This window comes from Balaenoptera ricei, chromosome 9 (genome assembly GCF_028023285.1).
Source record: "Balaenoptera ricei isolate mBalRic1 chromosome 9, mBalRic1.hap2, whole genome shotgun sequence".
In the NCBI taxonomy this organism is placed as follows: domain Eukaryota; kingdom Metazoa; phylum Chordata; class Mammalia; order Artiodactyla; family Balaenopteridae; genus Balaenoptera; species Balaenoptera ricei.
In genome coordinates, this window is record NC_082647.1 from 40,859,080 (window position 1) to 40,871,320 (window position 12,241).

The 12,241-nt window shown below is 39.0% G+C and overlaps 1 protein-coding gene and 1 non-coding gene across 2 annotated transcripts; both read right to left on the minus strand.

Moving 5' to 3' along the window:
* Window positions 1-7,887: 7,887 nt before the first annotated feature.
* On the minus strand, window positions 7,888-10,731 carry LOC132371280 (T-complex protein 1 subunit alpha-like). Its single transcript, XM_059932518.1, is given in 4 exon segments — window positions 7,888-8,359; window positions 8,361-8,425; window positions 8,427-8,482; window positions 10,677-10,731. Coding segments are annotated over 4 exon segments (648 nt in total).
* On the minus strand, window positions 8,573-8,701 carry LOC132372255 (small nucleolar RNA SNORA20). Its single transcript, XR_009505126.1, has one exon. It is a non-coding gene; the product is annotated as a small nucleolar RNA SNORA20 (small nucleolar RNA).
* Window positions 10,732-12,241: the final 1,510 nt, after the last annotated feature.

A 12,241-nucleotide genomic window follows, 5' to 3' on the forward strand; every position in this document is an offset into this window, starting at 1 on the left:
GAACAAGAGGCCAGACACCTTGCCACCAGGAACTCCTCTCCAGGGGATGGTGATGGGATGTTCCTCAGAGGCAAGTGTGAGAAATTATGGAGCAAAACATCTCAGCAGTTGGAAGTGGTCAGAAGTGCTTTCTGAAGGGGAGAAGTAGTTTCTGGATGGATATCTGTTTATTTGGCTTAACAAACAGATATTTATTGAGTCTTTTGTGTGCTAGGCAGTGCTCTATATACTAAGGATAAAGGGGTGAACAAGACAGGGAATGTCTCTTTCTCTTGGAACTAGCATACTAGTTGGGGGAGACAGACACCAAACAAATAAAAAATAAATACACACATAAATGCATAACTAAAACACTGATAGTGCAATAGCAAAACACTAGGGGAGTGGAGACACCACTTTAGAACAGGTATTCAGGAAAGGCCTCCCTGTAGACATGGCATTTGAGCTTAATCTAAATGAAGGAAGAAAAGATAGTCATGAAAGTATATGGGGTAAGAGGATTCTAGGCAAAGGAAATGGCACGTGTAAAGATCCTGAGGAATGTATTAACTTGGCTAGGTTAAAGAACAAAAAGACATTCAGTGTGGCTAGAGCACAGCAAATGTAAGTAGTGGATGATGGCAGAAACATTAGTGGAGCCCATATATATATAGGACTTTGAAAAAGCATGATGCAGTATTTGGATTTTATGCTAAGAGAAATGGGAAGCAATTAGAGGGTTTTGTGTAGGATAATGCATGGAGTGATTTATGTTTTAAGATCTCTCTGGCTGGGCTTCCCTGGTGGTGCAGTGGGAATTCGCCTGCCAACGCAGGGGACACAGGTTCGAGTCCTGGCCCGGGAGGATCCCACATGCCACAGAGCAACTAAGCCCATGCACCACAACTACTGAGCCTGCTCTCTAGAGCCCACGAGCCACAACTACTGAGCCCACATGCCACAACTACTGAAGCCTGCATGCCTAGAGCCTGTGTTCCGCAACAAGACAAGCCACCGCAATAAGACCACGCACCACAACGAAGAGTAGCCCCCGTTTGCCACAACTAGAGAAATCCCATGTGCAGCAACGAAGACCCAATGCAGCCAAAAATAAAAACTAAAATAAATTTTAAAAAAAGATCTCTCTGGCTGCAAAATGTAGTATACATTATAGAGTTCAAAAGCGGTAGCAGAAACAGCAGTAAGAAGACTCCTGTCCAGGAGAGACATGATTTTGGCTTGAATTGGGGTTTGCAGCAGTAGCAAAGAGGCTATGTTAAGGGAGTCAGAGTATATTTTGAATGAGGCGCTGAAAGGCTGATGCATCGGATGCTCCCAAACTGTGCTCTGAAAGGCTTATCCCTTACAACGCTAGCAACATTTCAGCCCATGCTACCCTGAAATGAAAGGCATTGCTAGTTCCAATAGGTAAAGCCCCTGTCTAGGGTCACAGGGAGATGGTAGAAATGGTGACAATAATGACTAGCCAGCAAGGAGAGGTTTTTTGTGACAATGACTGTGGCTCTGGCTCAGGCTCAGAGCACATAGGTGCTCATCAAAAGGTCTGCAACATTGATCTCATCTGTCACAGGTAAGGGGGAGGGGGAGGAAGAAAGAAGAGGAGGAGAGGGAAAAGGGGAAGAAAGAGAAAACCTACTTGTACTACTGCCACTAGTCTTTTTGTTTTGTTTTGGATTTTGGGGGGTTACCATTTATGGTATATACTCAATAAGATGAGTGATGCTGAGAAGTGTTATACCAAGCTAGGCACCGTGCTAGGTGCTTCCTATTGTCTCTAATCCACATAGAAATCCTGAAAGTTGGGTGTTACTGTCTCATATTAACAGAAGAGCAAACTGAAACTCAAAGAGGGCAAATGATTTGTCCATGGTCATGGAGCCATTAGCAAAGCCAGGATTCAAACCAAGTCTGTTTGACTCCAAGGCCTGTGGGTATATGGTGATTGGGAGAGAGGCCTGTGGAGAGAGGGTGTAAGAGCCTGCAAGACAGTACTTGACCATGAAATCCACCAGCCCTGGCTAGCAGAGGAACATCGAACACAGTCAAGAGCCGTAACACGGAGGATGGGGCCAGCACACGGGACTCTGCCCAAAAGGGAAGCAACATGGGGGGAGTGGGAGATAGAGCATTTTCCTGGCGGGTGGAGATTAGGAGGATCTTTTTTGATGTTGCTACTGTTACTGTTACTCTGATGCCTGCCCCTTTAGGTTGGGGGACCTCGGGGGAAATAATGATTCATAGCTGCATAATTCTGCAGCTAAGTAAGCACAGTGTAACTTCCCAATTTGCTCCCAAGTTGCAGCAGCTAGAAAGAAAAATAAGCTTATCTCCCTCCACGTGTACAACTAAATCTCTACAGAGAGCCGTGTTGGTCCTACTCAAAGACGTCCGTGTTCCCCTCATTTTATGAAAGAATTATGAAAGTGTTCCTTGCTGAGTTCAGTTATGTCCTGAAACCTTTGAAGAAAACTTAAGTCTCTCTGGATTTGCCCAACTCTCTTGAAGTCTGTAAAACCGGAAGGAAAGATAAAGATAAGGTTGCATAAGCTTCAATTAGTTTCTTTTCAAACATCCACAACTTTATGCACATAAGAGGAGTAAGCTTTCATTACTTGCTTGCAATATAAACATTGATAACGTTTTCAAATGTATTTTTCACAGAAGGAACATATTTTTATACTTTAAAAGTTTCATATTTGGAAAGTTGGAAAATAGGTTCTCTGGCTTCTGACTGTGCCTTTTTTTTTTTTTTTTTTAACCAAACTCCAAGGCACCAGTTTTTCAGCCCTGATACTCCCTTCCCCTCCACCAGTCACCCCAAAAGGTATGAAGTAAGAGCCACTAGGGTTACCATACACAAAAATCAACTCAAAATGGATCATAGATCTAAATGGAAAAGCTAAAACTTTACAATTTCTAAAAGAAAACATAGACGATATTTGTCATGACCTTCAGTTGACCAAGAGTTCTTAGAAGCAACACCAAAAACATAATCTATAAAAGAGAAAAATGATAAACTGGACTTAATCAAAATTAAAGTCTTTCGCATTTCAAAAGACATTGTTAAGAAAATGAAGAGACATACCACAGACTAGGAGAAATTATTTGAAATCATATATCTAACAAATGACTTGTATCCAGAATATATATAAAGAACTCTTTCAATTAAATAAGAAGAAGAAAACACAACCCAATTTTTAAATGGGCAAAATATTTGAATAATTTCATAAACAAGATATGTGAATGTTTAATAATCACATGAAAAATTGCTCAACATCATTAGTATCTAGTGAAATGAAAATTAAAACCACAATGTGCACCCGCGAGATGGCAATAATCAAAAAGACAGACAACATCAAATGTTGGTGAGGGTGTGGAAAAACTGGAACTCTCTTACACTGCTGGTGGAAAGGTAAAATGGTACAGTTACTTTGGAAAACAGTTTGGCAGTTTCTTTTAAGAGTGAAACATAAACCTAACCATCTTATGCAGCAGTTCCACTCCCAGAAATTTACCCATTTAAAACATATGTCTATATAAAGACTTGTATGCAAGTGTTTATAGCAGCATTGATAATAGCCAAAGTAGAAACAAAACAAATTTCCATCAGCCTGTGGATGGATAAATAAAATGTGGGATTTCCGTGTACTATGGAATACTATTCAGTAATAAAGAGGAACAAACTATTGATTTGTGCTAAAACAAGGATGAATCTCAAAAACATTATGCTAAGGGAAGGAAGACAAATGCAAAAGATTACATGATTCCATTTAGACTTACATGATTCCAAAAGTATGAAATGTCCAGAAAGGAAAAATTCATACAGACAGGAGGCAGATTAGTGGTTGTCTGGGGCTAGGGATGGGAGTGAGGATTGACTGCAAAAGGGCCCAAGGGAACTTTTTGGGATAATGAAATTGCTCTAAAACTGGATTATAGTGATGATTGCACACTCTGTACATTTAATAAAAATTATGGAATTTTATGGGTGAATTTCATTGTATGTAATTATACCTGAATAAAGTTGATTTTTAAAAATAAAGAGCGATTAGGGTCAGCAAGATATGTCTGTGGCTTTCAAAAAGGAATTATTGGGACTTCCCTGGTGGTTCAGTGGTTGGGAGTCCTCCTGCCAATGCAGGGGACACGGGTTCGAGCCCTTGTCAGGGAAGATCCCACATACCGTGGAGCAACTAAGCTCACCACAACTACTGAGCCTGCATTCTAGAGTCCGCAAGCCACAACTACTGAGCCCTCATGCCACAACTACTGAAGCCCGCGTGCCTAGAGCCCGTGCTCTGCAACAAGAGAAGCCACTGCAAGGAGAAGCCCGCGCACCGCAACAAAGAGTAGCCCCTCTTGCCACAACTAGAGAAAGCCCACATGCAGCAAGAAGACCCAACGCAGCCAAAAATAAATAAATAAATTTATTTTTTTTTAAAAAGGAATTATTTACTTACCTGATAAAAAATATTTCAAGACACCTATTAGATTGGTAAGAAGCTTATAGTCAGATAATACCACATGGTGGTGAGCATATCAGTCAAAATGTGCTATGATCTACGACAGTAACAAACAATCCCAAAAGATCAGTGGCTTAAAACGGGGGTCAGCAAACTTTTTCTACAAAGGGCCAAATAGTAAATATCTTCAACTTTGTACACCACCTGGTTTCTGTCTCAACTACTCAACTCTGCCTAGACAAGACATACAAAAACTGGCATGGCTGTGTTCCAATAAAGCTTTATGGAAACAGGCAGTGGGTCAGATTTGGCCAACAGGATAGTTTTCCAAGCTCTGATATAAAACATCAATGATTTATTTATAACTCATAGTTAATGTTTACTGTCCAGTCAGCTGGAGGCTTTATACTCCATGTTATCCTCACTGCAACACAATACAATGAAGAATTCACCATAGGGATCATTAAAGTTCACTGAGGCAAAGTCCAGACAATGTGATGAATGCCTCACTGGCCCTTAAGGCTCTGCTCACATTTCATTGTCTAAAATGATCTCATGGCTATGCCTAACTTCAAAGGGAATGGGAGAGTGCAAGGCCTCCGCATGCCTAGAAGGCAGAGAGCTGGAAGTCACTGGTGAACAGTACTCAAGTTACTGCAACAGAGGACATAGGGAAATGTGAACTCTCATGCACTGCTGGGAAGAGTGTCAGCTGGAAAGCCACTTTTGGGAATAATTAGCACATTTAGCAAAATTAAATATAAGTTACAAATTTCACTCTTAGGTGGGTACCCTACAGCGTCTCTCACATAAATCCACTAAAAAATATAGATGAAGATGTTCACTGCAGCATTGTTTATAACAGAAAAAATTAAATGCAACTTTAATGTCTATCAATAGTGGAAGAGATAGATAAATTATGATGTTTTTCATAAAATAATATCATACATACCAGGATCAATGAAAATGAATTACTGTATCAGTATGAGTATATCTAAAGAAAGTAGTTTTGAGTAAAAAAGGAAAGTTGCAAAAAAGAACATACACATTATGTAAATTATTTAAAACACATTGTTTTTGGAGACACAATATAAAGAAGGGGGCACACATTAACAATGCTTATCCCTGGGGAGATTTGGGGGTTAAGGGGATTTCCAATGTATCTGCAATGTTATATTCCATTAAAACTATCTGAAAAAGTTATGGCAAAATGTTAATATGTACTAAATCTGGATAGTGGAAAATACGGGTTTCTGTTATTAACTCTTGTATGCTTGAAATATTTTTAAAATAAAAAGAAAAATAATTACTGCAGCTAATGTATAATTTTCAACCGAGAGAAGTGTCACGGTGATATTAAATGACACGAAAGAGCGGGCTGAGCTAAGAACAAGACAATGAGTTGCCCTTACAAGAGCATCAGCTACAAAAAATGAGCCACAAAGGAGGAAAAACCAACATCAGTGGCTGAGCAGTCTGAAAGCAAAACAGTCAGGACTCAATTCTCTGATTTAGAGAAAGTTAACAGTGAATAAACCCCCCCAAAAGTAAACTCCATCTTTTTATGCCTTTGAATAATACCTTGTGGTCATTTAAGAATTGCTTGTTAGGACTTTTACGATATAAAAATTATAACAAATAATTGTGTAACATATCAAATTATTGTGTCTTCTATGCTGTGAAAGTGTTCTCATATGATAGAAATAAAATAGAAGGGAGAAGGAAAGAAGGAATGGAAGAAAGAGAGAGAATGAGAGAAACAGGGAATGGAGTGAGGGAGGAAACGTCTGTGCTGGAAATCAGGTAACTGAGCTGCCAGCCTCGCTCTGTCACTAAACCCATCTTGAGCAAGGAACTTCATGTCTGTGAGCCTGTTTCTTCCTCCCTAATAAAAGGACAATGACCTAGATTCCAGCTCAGTATTCTACGATCCTTGAAGTAGCCATTGAGATTCACGTTTGGAGAAGTGGTATTGCCCTGGGATAAAAACTCTCAGCCTTTGTCTTATCCAGTGAACAAAGTACTAGAATAAAAAGTCATGGTCACAATTCAGCATGAAGGTCAAAGCCACACATCATTCATCAGGGCAGTTGCTCTACTATGGGTAGGTGGGGTGGGAAGTGAGTGAAGATAACTCAGGGAGACCGCTGGGTTTCAGACTTCCATTTATAACAAGCAGGATCCAATGGCCACTCCCTCTGTCAGGAATGCCTAAAAGAGAATTGTGAGGAGAATCAAAGATTTATGCCTACCTCCAATTTTTCAGGATCTCAGAACAACATAAGAAAACCCAGGAAACTCGGGTACATTCAAACCTCCAACTTGCCCCGAAGTTGGTATGAAAAAGTTTACATTATAGGATGTGGAACAAAGTCTCACCAGAGTAGTTTCTCGAATACCGACTATATGCCAAACACTACACTAATAATAATAATAGTAATAATAATAACAACAACAGAATGAGCTACATCTGGTCCCTTCCCATGACCCGTTCCTTCTCATCCCCATCCCTGCAACATATCAGCCCCTTCCTATAGAAGCCATAATGAGTTATTGCATTTCTCTCCAGCCTGAGCCCTTTGCCTTTTAACTGGGACTGGGCCATATCAAGCCATTTTCTCTATAGCTGCCCACAATAAATCATGCGGAGATATAGTTTGGAGGGGTGAAGGTAGCATGTAGAACCTATGAACTGGAAGAGGCTCCCTTGAGAAGCAGAGTGTCACTGGCTTAAAATAATTTTTCTTCAGGATTACAGACAAACATTCTCAGATGAAAGTTTTCCAAACAATGCAACCATCTCTATTTTACATTTGATATGATGTCATCACAAACCAAGATCTTTCCATTAAAGTGTCAAGACTCAGATTTATACTACAGACATAAAAATAAAAGCTAAATACCGAGGCAAGGAACATTAATGGAAGTTATATACATGAATTAAGGGGAAAGTGCACCTCTGAGTGTTGTTTATGTAAAAGGCTATTTGTAAATTTGAGCTTGCATTTCCTCAGACATTATTTGAAAGTGTTTATATTACTGATGTGCAAGAAACATTTCTCACATTTTAATTATACTGTGGAACATGCTGATTCCAATCAACACATTGAGGACAGTTTTACAGTCCGTGAGCAACAAAGCACTCTCATTCATATAGAGCCCAGATTTTATTCATACAAATATTGACATGTATTTAGTACCTACTATGTGCTAGGATCGCTACTAAAACAGGTATTTAGATACTAATCCCTCTCTGCTGCACGTATAATGAGGTTTCCTCCTTTGTGTCCCCAACTCAAAATAAGAACATTTTCTTTTCTTTTTGTTTTTTTGACAGCTTAATTTGCACATTTGCACTTTAATGTGTAATACTCGAGGTACAAGAAAATTGCATCTAAGATTGTTGTAAATAAAAGAAATCAGATCAGTCATCAAGGGCTCCAGAGTGAACAGCATCTTCATAACCTCCATGCTTATTGTCTTTGCTTTCTGGGTGTAATTTAATAAGATCATCAATTCGAAGAATGGTAATTGCAGCTTCAGTTGCAAATTTCAAACTCTTAACTTTAACTATGGTTGGTTCAAACATCCCTGCCTGTTTGTTGTCTCGGGGTTTACCATTGACCAGGTCAAGACCAATCCATTTTAGATTTTTGTGTTCTGGGTTAACCTGAGCCTCATGATGAAAAGTTCTTAATTTTGCAACCAGATCTGTGGAGTCTTGGGCAGCATTAACTGCCAGAGTATTAGGAATAACAAGAAGAGATCTTGTAAACTCCACAATAGCAAGCTGTTCCCGGGAGGCCATGCTGGTTGAGTAGTTTTCAAGGTATATGGAAAGGGCTGCTTCTACAGTGCCTCCACCCGGAATCACAGATTTTGACTCCAAAACTCTTCACCACACAAAGAGCATCATGTAAAGAGCGCGCCATCTGGTCACACATGAAATCATTCGCCCCACGTTAAGATGATTGAGGCAGAGGTATGAGTCTTAGTGCTACTTAAAAAATACTGAAATTCTGAAATCAATGCTTTAGTAAATCCACGTAGAAATTCACTCTAAGTGCCTCGATTAAATCCTGCTTACATAGGACATTTAGACATGGAAGCAATGTCTAGACCATGGAGAAGAGATGAAATGGTTACTTCAGCTCAATTCACAATGGCCCAACATTATTTTATCCCATGTGTATAACCGTTCGTATCACTGAAAGATTATAGCAGCAAATAATAGGAATAGGAAATGAATAGGAAAGAGAACAACATTTTCTATGTGGCAAAGAGAAGCAATAGGTCAGCACAGTGAGGCAAGCAAGGTCCAGATCATGAAGGATCTTGTGTGTCAGACTATATATAACATTGAAAGCTATGAAAAATATAGAACTTTTTAATCTGAGGAGGTATGGGATCAGATTTTCATTTGTAAAATATCGTTCTGGACAAAGTGGAAAGAATGAGGTACAAGTAAGGGCAAGGAGAGGGTTCAAGGTCCCTGTAGTAATAAAGGGCTTGAGTGTGGATAAAGTTGGAATAGGTGCATTGACATAATTTTGTAATCAAATGAGTTGGAGGTAACGGATTGAAGGCAAGGATAACTCTTTGTTTCCTGGCTTCAGCTCCTAGACAAGAAATGATGCCATTGGCTAAAAGAGGGAATAGAAAAAGAAGCAGGTTACCAGGAGTGGAGACTGATAGATAATAAGTTCAGTTCTAAATATGTTGAGTCTGAGGTACCCTGTCGGCAGCCCATGTGAAAATGTCTAGAAAGCTCTAGGAAATGTGTCTAGAGCTCAGAAAAGATATAAAGGGAATACATGAGACTTATGGTTTAGCTGAGCTCCTGCAAGGAGAGTCTCTGGTGGAAGAGATTAATAATGAAAACAATAGTAATGGCCAACCTTTAAAGTGTGCTTCCTATTTGCCGGACCCTGTTCTAAGCCCTTTACATATATTAACTGATCTCATCCTCACATAAATCTGATCATTATCCCCATTTTGTGGTTTGTAAGACTAAGGCTTAGATAACTGAAGCAACTTGCACAAGGTCACACACAGCTAGTCAGTGCTGGAGCTGGGATATGAACCCAGAACAGACTGTCTCCAGCCTGTGCTCTTAGCCTTTACACAACACAGCCTTCCTAAGAGAGGCTGACCACAGAGGTCACCCTGGACTGCAATCATGTGGGAAGAAGGAAATGATCACTCAAAGAATACTGAGAATAGGACACTATAAAAGGGAATGGGAAGACCAAAGAAGAAATAGTTTTAAGAATTAGGGAGTCTTCAGGAAAGGCAAACACTAAAGGTATCATTAGTACATATCATTTCTTCGTATTGGAAGAGAAAAAAAAAATTTTTTCTAAAAAGAAAGCAAATAAAACTTGTAAGTAATCTAGTAATAATGTTGCAAACATTTCTTTTGAAATTATAAAGGGTTTCTGCCCTACTGACCACATAAACATGAGGAGGTCAGGCAAGGAGTATGAATTTCAAAGTACAAATATATGCTATTTAAAATAAAGGTTCCTTTTCTATAGTTACTTAGAGTTCATCTCTGCCTCTTAGTAGGTAAAGGCCACTGAAAACCAAGATGATTCGTCCTGCTGAGACATCTTGCCCAAAGGAGAAAGTGAGATTAGCGAGGGCACTTCCCAGTATGAATACAAAACCCAATCTAGCCAGCACCGACTCCCCACTGCCACTGCCAAAGAAATGAAAAGAGGAAGCAGAGAAAAGACAGCTTTGCAATCCGTCCTTGAAAGAGTCACAATCAGATCAAAAACAAACAAAAATCCTTAAAGCCTTTAGATGTGCTCATTGAAGCTGTTGATGCATCCTAAACCTTGACATATCATGCATATTCCAAGACTCTGCAAATAACTGAGCATTCCTAAATGTAATCTCCCATCCCAAAAGAAAACTGAAAAGTCAAACTTGAGAAAGCCTATCCTTTTCTTATTTCAACTGGGGAAATGCAGTAAAATATTCTGCTCTGAAAAGTTAGGAATTGGTATTTCATTAGCACCACTCTACTTCAATAGCAATATATCTCCCTCTTGTGGATTTTTAAGATATTTCCACCCAGGAGAGTCCCTTCCAACTTACATCCCTCACTTAATCACTAAGTTGCATTGTATAACTATAAGCATAAATAAAAGATAGGATACTCTGCCATATCCCCCTACTAACTGAAGTACTAGGTAGAATACATACCCTGGCAACTCACATTCATTCTTCTTCTGGAAATGAAGTAGCTGTTAACAAACATCATGCATCAAATATTTATTAAGCTATTATGAAAAGCATGGACACAGCGCACTTGAAAATGCAGAGCTTGTTTCTGGAAAAATTTACAACCTAAAAATAAGACCAAACAGCCGGCTGGAAATTGTGTGTCATTTGCTCTGATAGACTTGTCCTAGGACAGCTATCGAGGTAGAAATTCCCACCTGTGACCAGGACTGCCAAATGCCTAGATTCTAGAAGACTATTGTCCTGGGTGAAGTGTGCTGAAGTCCTGTGACTATAAAACTGATATTTTCTCCTATATGCACAAAAAGTCAATATAAGAATCAAATTCCATCCCTCTTTACAGATATAACACCACCACACAGAAACACCACAGAATTCTTATACTTCTATCTCAAAATTTTGCAGTATCTAAGCCTACCTTTTCTACCCTTCCTTCCTTCCTTCTTTCCTTCCTTTCTCTTTCTTTCTTTCTTCCTTCCTTCCTTTCCCTTCTTTCCTTCCTCCCTCGCTCCCTCTCTCTCTCTCTTTTCCCTTCCTTCCTTCCTTTCTTTTTCTTTCTCTCTTTCTTTCTCTTTCTTTCTCTCTCTTTCTCTCCCTTTCTTTCTTTCTTCTTTCTTTCTTTCTTTCTCTTTCTTTCTTTTTCTTTTTCTTTCTTTCTTTCCCTTTCTTTCTTTCTTCCCTGTTTCAGAAAAGAAAGTATCATTTCCTCCCAAGAGAAACCCTTTTACCACTTTTCTCAGCTCCATTCTCCCCCTGCCAGCTCCTTTTCCTCCACCCAAAATTTTGTTCAGGTCTCTTTCATCTCCCCCAGCCCCACCCCCACCCCCTGGTGATCCTTCTTTGAACTATGAAGTCCACCAGAATTGTTCACATTAGAATTAAGTTCCACTCTCTATTTCTCCATTCACTAATGAATCACCAGCACCAACAACGCCTCATATATAGCAAATATCAACAATTTTTTCATTTTTGTATGTAAATTTTTTACTTGAAATATAATTTGCATGCCATAAAATTCACCCTTTTAAAGTGCACAATGAGGTTTTTAGTATATTCAGAGTTGAATGAGAGTGGTACAATCATCACCACTACCAATACGTTTTTTTCACTTTTTTTCTGCTTTATTGAGGTATAATTGACAAAACTGTAATACATTTAAAGTGTATAATGATGATGCTTTGATACATATACCTTGTAAAATGATCCCCACTAATGAGTTAAATCTATCACCTCACATATTTATCTTTTTTTTTTCATGAGAACACTTAAGTTCCACTCTTATCAAATTTCAATCATACAATACAGTATTATCAACTATAGTCACCATTATATATTAGATCCTCAGATCTTATTTCTCTTCTAACTGAAAGTTTATACCCTTTTACTAACCTCTTTCTCTTTCCCTCATCCCTGTCTCCTGACAGCTGCCATTCTACTCTTTGTATGAGTTAAACTTGCTTTTTTTAAAAAAATTCCACATATAAATAATGTCTTCCTCTATCTGGCTATTTCACTTAGCATAATTC